The following is a 14,626-nucleotide window of genomic DNA, read 5'->3' on the forward strand; positions in this document are numbered from 1 at the left end:
CTTGAAATAATTTGGTGACGTCTCTTCTCAGGTGAGCCAATCATATATGATACGCCTGCGCGCGCGGTCGCTTGCGTGTCATGTTGACAAACGCTAAAGACGGAGCTGGCAACATGTCCGCCACTGCTGCTGCTCAGCAAAACAATAACGAGGAGCCTAGCCTAAACGGTAAGTATCACCGACAACCTTTTCGAACAATCAAGAGTTTTGAATACATGTCCAACAAATGTGCTTGCTTTTCATGGTAAATATTTTTAACAAAACATCGCAAAAGTTGCCTCCTAGGTTAGAATTTTTTTCTGCTTCCTTAGGGCGGGAGGAGCTCTTAATTATGTTTAAACGTCATCCTTATTGCTCCAATTGATTTACTTTGAATGTTTGAGTGACAGGATTTCAATCAACCATGGAAGGATACCACTGAACGAGTTTGTCTTGGGGCGGGATAAATCCATATCAAAACATGTCTGAAAAGAAAATGATAAATTAAATGTGTCGAATCAGAACAAATTCCCTGTTTTAAATAATGTAATGTGTTTACATAACTCCAGCTACTCATCAGCTTTTATGGTTTGAGTTGCACACATTCAGTGCATTGTCGATTTTCTGAATCCACACACAGGCGAATGGAATGCACTCACTAGACAACGTTTTTGCCATGCGAAACACACTTCTAGACGTTTGCATACAGCATGTCTACGTATGTGCGTTTTCCTGCAGAGAACGTGTGCATATAATATTTTTTTTAAATCCAAGAGGTGGGACCAATTCGCTATTATTCGAGTCACAAGCAAGTCACAAATCGAGTTCCAATTAGAACGGGTCAAATACAAGTCTTGCATTCTAAGGGCAAGTCCAGTTGTCTCAAGTTTTTTTAAATGTAAATTCTCAAGTCAATAAAAAATGTACTATACAGGCAATGAATTGTTCAAATACAATTGTATTTGTCACATGCGCCGAATACAACCTTACAGTGAAATGCCTACTTACAAGCCCTTAACCGACAATACAGTTTTAAGAAAGGGGGGGGGGTCTAATTATTAAGGAGCAACAATACAATAACAGTAGCAAGGCTATATACAGGGGGTTCCGGGACAATATGCTGGGGCACCGGTTTGTCGCGGTAATTGATTTAATATGTACGTGTTTAGTAGAGGTAAAGTGACTATGCATCGATAATAAACAGAGTAGCAGCAGCGTAAAAATGTGGGGTGGGGTCAATGCAAATAGTCCGGATAGCCATTTGATTAACTGTTCAAGAGTCTTATGGCTTGGGGTTGAAGCTGTTATTAAGAAGCATTTTTGGCCTAGAGTGGCTGGAGTCCTTGGGGTCTTCTGGTATAGAGGTCCTGGGTGGCAGCAAGCTTGACCCCAGTGATGTACTGGGCCGTTCACACTACCCCCTGGTGCCTTGCGTCGGAGGCTGAGCAGTTGCCATACCAGGCGGTGATGCAACCAGTCTAGATGCTCTCTGGTGCAGCTGTTGAACTTTTTTGAGGATCTGAGCAAACATGCCAAATATTTTCAGTCTCCTGAGTGTGAATAGGTGTTGTTGTGCCCTCTTCACGACTGTCCTTGTCTATTTGAGACAACCATACAGCCATTTTCATTATTACATTTACATTTACATTTAAGTCATTTAGCAGACGCTCTTATCCAGAGCGACTTACAAACACATTTTTGATTGTTGTTCATTTTTACTACAAATTAAAATGTGAGCTTCGTAGGTAAATGCTCAATTTCAAGCACTTTTGACATAACAAAATACCAGTAGGCCTATGCTAGTAATTGTTGCTTGATGCCCCATTGCTGGTGAGTTTGCAAGGTAAACAGTTCATATTCTTGATCACCGAACAATTTTGGGATCTGCATATTCATTTATGGCAATCCTATCTCCATACAATTTGATGTTTACGCTGCACCCGGTCCTATTGCTGTAAAGTAAATCAGCAATCTGTTTGCTAGCGCAAGGATTTTCTAACTTTTTGACCCCCACAAAGGCGTAGTTCAAAGCTTACGCACAACCACTGCACAGATGTAGCCTGTCATTACAGCCATAAATAGTGATGCAATTTTCAAACAACAAGATTTCGAAATTAACAGTTTTACACCCGCATTTTGAGATGAGTCATTCAAGTAAGCAGTCAATATCAACTAGGGATATCATGTCACGTTGACCACGTTTAAATGCACACATTATTCCAGATAGTAGCTCATATCCCGCTTAAGGTCTAATACTGTATAAGCTGTTTACATACATGCACCTTTTGATATCCCGCTCACTGAGTATCCCTCTAACCACAAATAAACAGAATATTCCTAATTTAAGTTCATTTGGGTTAAATCGAATAATAACTGATATATGGACACTGACTGTAGGCCTATAACATCTCACATGTAGTCTAATATATTTTCTTGCAGTAAAATGATAAAATAAATGTTAATTTTGTCTCAGGAACAGGAGTGGAGAAATGTGATTTATTTCAGCATCTCTTGAGAGAATGTGTGTGTAATATTATCTTTGACACTGTTCTGCAAGCAGACAATTTCAACCTTAAAATATGCACCCAGTACGAAACAGAAGTTTTATTAGAAATGTTTTTCTCCTTAAAACTGGTCAAACTGATGACATTTCTCACAGGACCAATCGTTCCACTGTTTTTTTTTAATTACATTTTTATTCATTTACCCTTTTATTTGGCAAGTCAATTAAGAAGAAATTGATATTTACAATGACGGCCAAACCCTCCCCTAGCTGGGCCAATTGTGCGCCACTCTATGGGACTCTCGATCACGGCAAGTTGTGATAGTCTGGGATTGAACCTGGGTCTGTAGTGATGCAGTGTCTTAGACTGCTGTGCCACTCGGGAGCTCAAACGTGATTGTTTTTGAGTTATTGCTTTTTCTCACCGGTCCCTAAACGAAACAGACAACTTCACTGGTGTTAACTAGCTTACTAATGCATTTATTATATCGTTGTAAGACATTATTCTGGTAAGCACTACTTTATTTAGTCTTCTGGGGCAACAAGTTATAATAGAAGAAAAGCTGCGTGTATCAAACTATAGTTGATAAACAAATGTAAGTTATAAGTTCTTATAGCCTTTTGCCTTATCCTCCTCCTCCTCTGTTCCTCTGGTGATGTAGAGGTTAACCCAGGCCCTGCAGCCCTCAGCACCACTTCCATTCCCCAGGCGCTCTCATTTGTTGACTTCTCTAACCATAAAAGCCTTGGTTTCATGCATGTTAACATTAGAAGCCTCCTCCCTAAGTTTGTTTTATTCAATGCTTTAGCACACACCGCCGACCCTGATGTCCTAGCCGTATCTGAATCCTGGCTTATGAAGGCCACCAAAAATCCTGAAATTTCCATCCCCAACTACAACATTTTCCGACAAGATAGAACTGCCAAGGGGGCCGGAGTTACAATCTACTGAAGAGAGAGCCTGCAGAGTTCAGTCATGCTATCCAGGTCTGTGCCCAAACAATTCGAGCTTCTACTTTTGCCGCTTGTTATAGACCCCCTTCAGCACCCAGCTGTGCCCTGGACACCATATGTGAATTGATTGCCCCCCATCTATCTTCAGAGTTCGTACTGTTAGGTGACCTAAACTGGGATATGCTTAACATCCCGGCCGTCCTACAATCTAAGCTAGATGCCCTCAATCTCACACAAATTATTAAGGAGCCTACCAGGTAAGCCCTATATCTGTAACCATGGGCACCCTCTTAGATATCATCCTGACCAACTTGCCCTCTAAATGCACCTCTGCTGTCTTCAACCCCGATCACTGCCTCATTGCCTGTGTGAATGATGGGTCTGCGGTCAAATAACCACACCTCATCATTGTCAAACGCTCCCTAAAACACTTCAGCGAGCAGGTCTTTCTAATCGACCTGGCCTGGGTATCCTGGAAGGATATTGACCTCATCCCGTCAGTAGAGGATGCCTGGTTTCTCTTTAAAAGTGCTTTCCTCTCCATCTTAAATAAGCATGCCCCAGTCAAAAAAATGTAGACTTAAGAAAAGATACTGCCCTTGGTTCACCCCAGACTTGACTGCCCTTGACCAGCACAAAAACATCCTGTGGCGTTCTGCATTAGCATCAAATAGCTCCTGTGATATGCAACTTTTCAGGGAAGTCAGGAATCAATATAGTCAGTTAGGAAAGCTAAGGTTAGCTTTTTCAAACAGAAATTTGAATCCTGTACCACTAATTCCAAAAAGTTTTTGGTCACTAACGTCCATGGAGAATAAGAGCACCTCCTCCCAGCTGCCCACTGCACTGAGGCTAGGAAACACTGTCATCGCCGATAAATCTACGATAATGGATTATTTCAATAAGCATTTTCTACAGTTGGGCATGCTTTCCACCTGGCTACCCCTACCCCGGCCAGCAGCTCAGCACCCTCTGCAGCAACAAGCCACCCCCCCCCCCCCCAATTTCTCCTTCACCCAAATCCAGACAGCTGATGTTCTGAAAGAGCTGCAAAATCTGGATCCCTACAAATCAGCTGTGCTAAATAATCTGGACCCTCACTTTCTAAAATTATCCACTGAAATTGTTGCAACCTCTATTACTAGCCTGTTCAACCTCTTTTGCATCGTCTGATATCCCGAAAGATTGGAAAGATGCCGCTGTCATCCCCCTCTTCAGAAGGGAAAAAAATAGACCCAAACTGTTATAGACCTATATCCATCCTGCCCTGCCTTTCTAAAATCTTTGAAAGCCAAGTTAACAAACAGATCAACGACCATTTTGAATCCCACCGTACCTTCTCCACTATGCAATCTGGTTTCCAAGCTGGTCATGGGTGCACCTCAGCCATGCTCAAGGTCCTAAACGATATCATAACCGCCATCGATAAGAGACAGTACTGTGCAGTTTTCTTCATTGACCTTGCCATGGCTTTCGAATGTGTTAACCTGTGTTAACAAACCTCCAGACGAGCTTCAATTCCATACAACTCTCCTTCCATGGCCTCCAACTGCTTTTAAATGCTAGTAAAACTAAATGCATGCTCTTAAACCGATTGCTGCCTGCCCGACTAGCATCACACCTCTGGATGGTTCTGACTTAGAATATGTGGACAACTACAAATACCTAGGTGTCTGGTTAGACTGTAAACTCTCATTCCAGACTCACATTAAGCATCTCCAATCCAAAATTAAATCTATAATCGGCTTCCTATTTCGCAACAAAGCCTCCTTCACTCATGCTGCCAAATATACCCTTGTAAAACTGATCATCCTACCAATCCTTGACTTCGGCGATGTCATTTACAAAATAGCCTCCAACACTCTACTTGGCAAATTGGATGCAGTCTATCACAGTGCCATCCGTTTTGTCACCAGAGCCCCATATACTACCCACCACTGCGGCCTGTATGCTCTCGTTGGCTGGCCCTCGCTACATATTCTTCGCCAAACCCACTGGCTCCAGGTCATCTATAAGTCTTTGCTAGGTCAAGCCCCGCCTTATCTCAGCTCACTGGTCACGATAGAAACACCCACCCGTAGCACGGACTCCAGCAAGTATATTTCACTGTTCATCCCCAAAGCCAACACATCCTTTGGCCGCCTTTCTTTCCAGTTCTCTGCTGCCAATGACTGGATTGTATTGCAAAAAGTTAGTGAGGGAGATAGGTCTCTCACTTCAGTGACTTTTGCATCAGCTGTCAGAGCAGCTTGGGGGGCTTGGCCACTGTACCTGTAGACAGCCGATCTGTGAATAGCACACCCACCTACCTCATCCCGATATTGTTATTTATACTCTTGCTCTTTTGCACCCAAGTATCTCTACTTGCACATCACCATCTACACATCTATCACTCGTGTTAATGCTAAATTGTAATTATTTTGCCTCTATGGCCTATTTATTGCCTTACCTCCCTACTCTTCTACATTTGCATACACTGTACATAGATTTTTCTATTGTGTTATACAAACGTACAGTCAATATGTGCCACTCTGTTGTTTTTGTTGCACTGCTTTGCTTTATCTTGGCATGGTCACAGTTGTAAATGAAAACTTGTTCTCAACTGGCCTACCTGGTTGAATAAAGGTGAAATAAAATAAAATAAATCAGAAACTTATCTAAATTATGGGTGAATGTAGCAATTATGCTCTGCGGTTCAGTACGGAGTATCAGCAAACTGAATTATGGTGGATTGAACTGCGCAGGTAGGTAGTTATTTTTTAAGTGATTTGTTTGACAATCAGATGAAAACATCACACAACACTCATAAAATGCAAAACTCAGCATGCACAGACAGTGTAAAGCAACAGTAAACATGATAAAATGTTCACATGCCACAGTATCCCATCTAAGATCAACATATCCCAGGCATCTTATCCGGGTTCTCATAACCGGGATACAAGCTTCTTTTTTTAAAGGATATGATGTTTACATGTGTCCACTCAAAAGCAGAATACTTGAGATCCCGAATAATAATGGGATATTGGTTTGCATGTTAACATGGTCATTGTCACTTCTCTGGAGTCCAGAGCAAGCAGGATCATACTTGTAAGAAGCGGATGTTGCAGGATTGAGTGGAAAGCATGATCTGTCTTTAGCCATTTTTCTTCCTCACAAATATCTTAATTAGTTTGCCAGAATGCTACATCTTCATATCAAAATAATTTGAAGGGCGTGTGATGTTACAGCTATCTTTAGATGTAATATAGCCAGTACCACCACTGAGGTGTATAATTAACCCACCCAAACTAGGCCTATCTGAAATATGATCAATTAAATCACCAGGTAGCCTATTGTTGCGACAAAGATGTGTCTGTGGCAGATTGCTAAATGGTACTTAATATGGATTAATGTAGGGAGGCTACATTAATGGCAGGCAAAACCGGAGAAAATTAAAGTACTTTCTGGTCACTAATCTGAATATGTGTGCCCGCCTTTGCGCGCCAATGCTGATGATTGGTCAACAGTCAAGATGCACAACTTTTTGGTTCTGAAGCACAGATTAGATGATTTTGAAACAAGAATTTAGTGACCAGGTTGAATAAGCGAAGGTATAAATATAAAATACAAATGGTAGGCTCCACTCACAACCCACCCAAAACCTTTTCACTGAGCAAGCTCACCTGATCTGTGTTGACTGATAGTTTGCTGGTCCAATTAGAGGGCCAAGTGTGTGTTTCACTTTTTTTCCTTTTTTTTTTGCAAGTGTGATACTGTGGCTGCATGGAGAGTAATTCACGGAGACTCTATGCCACAAAGTAAGTGACAAAACATTATAAAACCTGGCCAGATAAGTCTCCAGTCAAATAAGAGTCCCGAGCATTAAGGCTCCAAGTTATTATTATTTTTTATATCATGTTGAGTCTCAAGTCATCAAATTTGTGGCTCAAGTCAAGACTCAAGTCCAAGTCATGCGACTCGTCCACACCTATCAATTGCCCATAATACTTAGTGATAGGTTACTGTGTCATCATACCTTATCCTTACAAGGCTTTCTCATAATAAGATTGATACTAGATAGGCTTCTCAATGTCTCAATCTAATCAGTAATAAAAATGTTAGGTTTTTTTTTTGGTAGGGGTGGTAAATCTGTTTAGGTAGGAACTGTCAAAAGTAAACCTTGCAGATAACGCAATAGGTATATTGTCTACTTCCACCCACAATGACTGCTACTGTATGCTGAACAGTCAATATTGACATGGCCATCAGATGCAGTTTCTAAACTGCCCACACAGTCCACGTTGGAGGAAAAAGCACAAGATTAAGATGGTATAGGTTTGTATTATCGGTGTCCTTGTATAGTACTTTCTGTTCCTTTTTGTCCCTTTTTATACAGTATGGAGATGCAGAATGGGTTTCTGGTAGAATGCACAGGGAAAGTCCTAGAAGAGGTTTAGTTAGTTGAATGTTGCTCAGGCGTAACTGGCTAAATAGTCAGGCCCTGGATTTGATGGCCCTGGATTCGATGCTTAGCTTGGTTGCAGAGATTGCATAACTCTCCTCCCTCCTACCCGTACATGGGAGCAGTTTGGATTCCATTCAGGCAGCCTGCTGTTAGAGGCAGTAGCACTATCATTATGAAATGTAGGCTATCATCTGGATAGTGTTTATTTATAGAGAAGCAATCAAATGAAGCAAAATGATGAATAAGAGGCATACTTTTTCAGATGATGGATAGACATAACATCTCTATGCTATGTCTATGTTTTATAGAATATGCACATTATGTAAGGGCCTAGATTGGCAATGGAACCACATAACCTCACTGACAGTGGCATTCAGGCCACCCCTACTAACCTTGTCCCCAGGCTCGAATTAGAGGGAGAGCTGGCTGGTGGATGAGATTACCCCATTACAAGTCCAATTGATGTCCCCAAGAGAGGAAGTCAGGAATGTTTTGCTTAATAGCCGTGGGTGCTTTTTTATGACTGTGAGCAAAGACTGAGAGCATGCTTTGTTCCAGTTTCGGCTTAAAGCATACTAGACTTTGAGTCCAGTGCCTTTTTCTAAACTGAAATCTACGGAAGTCTGCTATACTATATATACAAAAGTATGTGGACACCCTTTCAAATAAGTGGATTTGGCTTTTCAGCCACACCTGTTGCATGGCATACAGCCATGCAATCTCCATAGACAAACATTGTACTGCCAATGGCTTTACTGAAGTGCTCAGTGGCTTTCAACGTGGCACCGTCCTATGCCACCTTTCCAACAAGTCAGTTAATCAGATTTCTGCCCTGCTAGAGCTTCCCCGGGCAACTGTAAGTGCTGTTATTGTGAAGTTGAAACATCTAAGAGCAACAAAGGCTTACTCGCGAAGTGGTAGGCCACACAAGCTCACAGCTGGACCACTGAGTGCTGAAGCACATAAAAATCGTCTGTCCTCAGTTGCAACACTCACTACAGAGTTACAAACTGCCTTTGGAAGCAACGTCAGCACAACAACTGTTCGTTGGGAGCTTCATGAAATGGGTTTCCATGGCCAGGCAGCCGCAAACAAGCCCAAGTTCACCATGTGCAATGCCAAGCGTTGGCTGTAGTGGTGTAAAGCTTGCCGCCATTGGACTCTGGAGCAGTGGAAATGCCTTCTCTGGAGTGATGTTTCACTCATCACCATCTGGTAGTCCGAAGGATGAATCTGGGTTTGGTGGATGCCAGGAGAACACTACCTGTCCGAATGCATAGTGCCAACTGTAAAGTTTGACGAATGCCCTTTCCTGTTTCAGCATGACAATTCTCCTGTGCACAAAGCAAGGCCCAAACAGAAATGGTTTGTCAAGATTGGTTGTGGAAGAACTTGACTAGCCTGCACAGAGCCCTGACCTCAATCCCATCGAACACCTTTGGGAGGAATTGGAATGATGATGATGAACCAGGCCTAATCGCCCAACATCAGTGCCCACCTTTACTAATGCTCTTGTGGCTAAATGGAAGCAAGTCCGTGCAGCAATGTTCCAACATCTAGTGGAAAGCTTTCCCAGAATAGTGGAGGCTGTTATAGCAGAAAAGGGGGGAACAACTCTCTATATTAATGCCCATGATTTTGGAATGAGATGTTTGCACAGGTGTCCACATACTTTTGGTCATGTAATGTATGTTTGTTTTTGTTAATGAAGGCAATCATTTCAGTAACATGCACATGTAACCTTAGGTCTACAAAGATACTCTATTGGTGTCCTTAACATCTAAAACCCATGCATGCATGCATGTCTATTTTCTGTTTTACAAAATGATTCTACTTTCATGTATATGGAGTTAGGCCTAATCCTCGGCAGCATAGGGTGGCCATCCACTGACTCTCCTTGTTAACATGCAATGCTGTATGTTCCATACAGTGACTTCATTACACATACTGTGAGTGGCTGAGACAAACAAGGCCAGAACAATCACAGACATGTCTCATGCATCTGAGATAAAAGGGATGCATTCCTCTGCCAGGGGCTCTCTGCTCTAGACTAAGATGAAATGTAAATGTCTGGATCTCTCTTCGGGCTCAGTGAGTCTTTGTGTCATGATGATTTCTCTCTTTGTTGACTTTGTAGCTAATTGAAAGCACTTACAGCAGCTATTTGGTGTTTTCCCCAAGTACCACTGCCTTCATTCTCCAGCTTGCTCATTTGAATTACAATAGTAGCTGCAAGTTCTCTTCTCAAAATGCAATGTTTTTGGTGATGGTGCAGTAAGCCATGCATCGAATTTGAGAACGTCACTTCATCTTTACCATTAGACTTATGTCACTAACATTTGTACTAATACACATACTTCCTCTAAACCCCACTGCCATCTTTGTTTTCAGGGTCATGGGTGGAGCTGGAGATGAATGGAAACAACAGGAAACAGGCCCTGCTGCCAAACTCCACCACACCCTCTCCTGCCCCGGGGAACGGGAATGAGGGGGAGAGTCAGGCCCCTCAGGCCCTGGAGGTGGTGTCAGAGGAGGTGGAGGAGAGTCTGACAGCGGCGCTGGAGCATGTGCCCTCATCCTCCTCTATCCACAATGGAGACATGGAGAAGATCCTGCTGGACGCCCAGCACGAGTCCAGCCAGAGCAGCTCCTCCTGCGACAGGTAAGGGAGTGTCATGTTTTTAGTGTACTCCCTAAACTCTGTCCTCCATGTTGAGGTGTTTGTATAATTTGTGTATTCATTTCCTCCTGTGTTACACCTCAGTCCTCACAGACCTCCCAGTCCAGATCAGGATGACGGCCAAATCACCTTTGATGTGGAGATGTCCAGTCGGAGAGGGAGCCAGGTAGAACAACCCAGCCTGCCCTCATGTCTCTCTTCCTCCATCCATGCCCCTGTCTACACTGTTACACTATAGGCATACAGTAATTCTCTGTTCACATGTGCTCTCTCTCTCCCCCATCTGCAGTTAGAGGAGGAAGGTCCAGAGAAAAACGAAGAGGATATCATGATGAACAAAGTTGCAGATTGGTCCAGTCGGCCTGAAAACGTTCCACCCAAGTAAGGAGACACACGGCACACTCTAACACAGTGTTGGGCAAACTACGATCCGGCCCGCGAGCCCATTCAATCCAGCCGGAGGGAGATATAAAGTATAAACATAGAAAATGTAGAAATTACATTTTCCTAATAAATATATATATATATTTCTTTAGATATCTGCTCTTTTTCTTCCCCAGCAAAAAACTGTACGGCCCTTTCAAAATCCCTATGTGGCCTTTAAAGTTTTCCCACCCCTGTTCTAACACAAAACTGCTAGCCTAAATCATAGCAAAAATAGACACATGCCAATTTTCTGTGGGATAACAATGCAATTTGTTTCAAGATGGTGAACATGTTCAGTGATTTTTTTTGTGTTTTATTTTTGTAGGGAGTTCCACTTCCGTCACCCCAGACGCTCAGTATCCCTAAGCATGAGAAATAGTGCAGCCATGAAGAAAGGGGGTATCTTCTCTGCTGACTTCCTCAAAGTCTTCATCCCTTCCTTACTGCTGTCTCACATTCTTGCCCTTGGCATTGGGTGAGTGACTGTTCCATCTTACACAACTAGCAAATCAAATGGATATGTGAGTATTTGTAGATTGTCTGCTGTTAAATCATTGTCATTAGTGCTGAGCGATTAGTGTTCGATTATACGTTTTTTTGATTTTGCCCTATCACAATAAAACAATTCAAAGTCCCATGGTAGTGACTGCCCATTACTACTTATTAACCATAATTTTTCACGTTACGTTAGTTTTATTTGATAACTTGAAATTATATAATAAAGTCATATTTCTCTAGAGCTTCTGCATATGCTGTCTGACAAAATCACTTTTGTATTTCTTAAATAAGGCATACTTTTACGACTGCTGAATACCAAACTATCAATCACTTAGATCATGTCTTTTCAGGTAGACATACCTTTGCAAAGCAACAGCTGCTCTCTATATTCCCACACGATCGTGTATTCTTCTGCCTCTTCTGTAGCAGGCATAAGAGACTGGACAAGGTAGATAGATGCGCAATGGATTACGGTCAATGTAGTTGATTACCATGTTTTTGCACTAAACAATGTGGAATATTGGCCTGTCGGAAACTACAACTCCCTACTACATCACACAGTTCAGGCTAGGTCTGATTTATCTTTAGAGAAAATGTTCAATGTGCGCATTGAGCTCACAGAAGGAAAAACGGAATAAAATGAACCATCGTCACTCAATTAGCTGTTTAAAAAAACTGTCAGTTAATCGCTCAGCATTGTCATGCTGTACTTATTGTCTCCTTAGGGTTTACATTGGGAAGAGACTCCCCACGCCTTCCACCAGCTCTTTCTAAACCCAAAGTGAAGCAGTACCTGGAAGTCGCATCAAAATTATCCTGTTGACTAGTTGTTACAATGTCTTCATGTGCTTAAATGTCCTCTTTTCCTCTGCATCCATTGTATGTCTAGCTATCTCCTTTCAACTGTTTTTTCCCCCTTTTTAGTTATTTGTACCACTATCTGACAATGACTTACCCAAGTGTTTTGATGTAGCGTGCTTTTGGAGGGTTCATAATTCTGAAATGACTGGGAACCTTTTACCTTTTGACACAGATTGGCTTTGAACGGTAATGACCACTAGCAGCACATAATAGTTCACAGCACCTACCTGAATCTGAGTGTTGTACTTCTGGACAAAATTATTCCTCAAAAGCTGTTTATACTGTACTGCACAAACACTGTGACTGGTATTGGATGGCACAGGGCCTGGAGGTTTGGGAATTTCTCTTAGATTTCTACACAGATTACTTGGCTTAGACCTAGAGATTGTGCTTTGAGAAATCAAGAATTCCTCTACTGCTCCCTACTCCAAGTCAGTAAATTTCATGGTGACTTTTACCTGAACCAAAATAAGCTACATATCTGCAGTACGTCTTTCAATTGGCATTGAGAATTGCAGTAACTGTGAATCAAGTGGTATTGTTGTTCGGATTTGTTATTTTATTACATGGTTTGGAATAATATTCAGCCCAGACTTATCAATTCAGGAGAAGTGTGCTTGTAATTCCAGCCTATTCTAGTTATACCTAATTTGTGTCATTTAGTAGCCCCAAATAATTATCTGAAGGTGGTCTCTTGGTGAAAGGGTGTGAATAGTGAATCTAGTAGCTACTGCAGATTTCCATTGATTAACAGGAAAACATCCCAGTAGATAGATGCAGAAAGAATAGTACATCTAAATGCAGTACAGGGTAAAGTACGGGGTAAGGGAAAGTTTGAATGAAGACTTTATGTACAGTAGTTGATACCAATATATACAACCTGCCTGTTGTTCAACAACTCGTGTGTCAATGCCACACATGCTTTTGTTTTTCATATCTAATTTATTTTCTCCAAGCTGATTCTATAAACCTTTTGAATGTAAGTTTTCCTGTGTGGTAACACGCCCTCAGTGTATAGGTCCAGCCACCATACAGAGTAGGGTGTATTGGTGGAATGATGTTATAACTGGCCACAAATAATTCAGTTTTGTTTCCTTTTGGTACACAAAATGACTACTGCATAGTGCCAAATATAGATTTATTTTAATCTCAGCACTTTCATTACAAAGGTAACATGCACAGTGATTTGTCAACTATTGGATAAGTTTAACTAACACAAACAGTTTCATGCACTCATATCTCCAGTCCTGATAAGTCACCTACCTGGTTTTGACATGTCCTCCGGTGAACATTTTGTGTATGCATGAAATATGTTTCCATTCCCCATAGGCATACATTTCCATAAAGCAGACCATATGTAAGTAATGATTTTTGGATAAATCTTTAACAATGATCTATTTGGTACTGAAATAATTTTATGTAATCTGATAAAAGGACCCTTTTTCTTTTTTTTGCAATAGTAAAAGCTTCTTTCTTTTCATACACTAAGTAATTATTCTCACATAGCGTGCGATAGGAACTCCTGAGAAAGTATCTTTACAAAACCAGCACTCCACCCCTGCTTGGTTATTTAGTTTTTTTTTACTTTGGGGGGGGGGGTGTGAGTGGACAATGGGGATAGATGTGATGATTGTAGGAGGGTTATTTTTTTTGAGTGGGATTGTTTTGTGCCTCTGTTCTTGGTTTGTGCCAACTCAAAGTAACTCCCATTGCATGCATGCCTTTAGCTTGTAATTGACATTGATTAACTTATTATCATTCATGAGATGCCAAAGGCTGTCATAGCTTTCATTTAATATTGTCAAGTCCATCCTGTATCTAACACAGAAGTATGTGCATTATCATTGGTTTCATTTTTTTTCTTTGATAATACAAAATACAAACTGAAAGATGCTTGGTCCTTTCCCTTGAACATGTTTTGTTTGTGATATTGATTCTTGTAGCAAGACCCTTCAGCCTTGTTTGATAGTTTTTCCAATTTGACAAAAATCTGACATTAAAATGAGAAATTAACCGCAATTCACTCCAATGTGGTTTTTGAATGGTGACAACGGATATAACAGAAATGCATTGTAAAACATTGTCAACAGAAGAGGAAGGTGGGTGATGGATTAGTGTCAAGTACTCTTATCTTGATGCATGAAAAGTAGAAAGAATAGGCAGTGGCAGAGGTGTTTCATATTAATTGGCAGATGTTTATTGAACCTAGACAGCGACTGGGTAGATGTAACAGTACCGTCTCTCCATATTTTCAAACAGTGATGCACTAAATCAATAATAT

At 41.4% G+C, this 14,626-nt stretch overlaps 1 protein-coding gene across 1 annotated transcript; it reads left to right on the forward strand.

The window, feature by feature from the left end:
- The first annotated feature begins 16 nt into the window (after positions 1-16).
- Positions 17-14,364, forward strand: LOC124034352 (BCL2/adenovirus E1B 19 kDa protein-interacting protein 3-like). The gene is made up of 6 exons (XM_046347436.1): positions 17-168; positions 10,272-10,542; positions 10,645-10,726; positions 10,850-10,941; positions 11,312-11,461; positions 12,210-14,364. Exons 1-6 carry the CDS (start codon positions 81-83, stop codon positions 12,256-12,258), a joined length of 732 nt encoding a protein of 243 aa, XP_046203392.1. The 5' UTR covers positions 17-80; the 3' UTR covers positions 12,259-14,364.
- The last annotated feature ends 262 nt before the right edge of the window (positions 14,365-14,626 follow it).

Source organism: Oncorhynchus gorbuscha, linkage group LG04 (genome assembly GCF_021184085.1).
Source record: "Oncorhynchus gorbuscha isolate QuinsamMale2020 ecotype Even-year linkage group LG04, OgorEven_v1.0, whole genome shotgun sequence".
Classification (NCBI taxonomy): domain Eukaryota; kingdom Metazoa; phylum Chordata; class Actinopteri; order Salmoniformes; family Salmonidae; genus Oncorhynchus; species Oncorhynchus gorbuscha.

What these genes read in the sequence shown, in the direction of transcription:
- LOC124034352 (XM_046347436.1), top strand. Translation starts at nt 81, where the DNA reads ATGTTGACAAACGCTAAAGACGGAGCTGGCAACATGTCCGCCACTGCT. An exon ending in CCAGTCGGAGAGGGAGCCAG is followed by an intron (nt 10,727 to 10,849) that starts GTAGAACAACCC and finishes CCCCATCTGCAG; the next exon opens with TTAGAGGAGGAAGGTCCAGA. An exon ending in ATTCTTGCCCTTGGCATTGG is followed by an intron (nt 11,462 to 12,209) that starts GTGAGTGACTGT and finishes TTGTCTCCTTAG; the next exon opens with GGTTTACATTGGGAAGAGAC.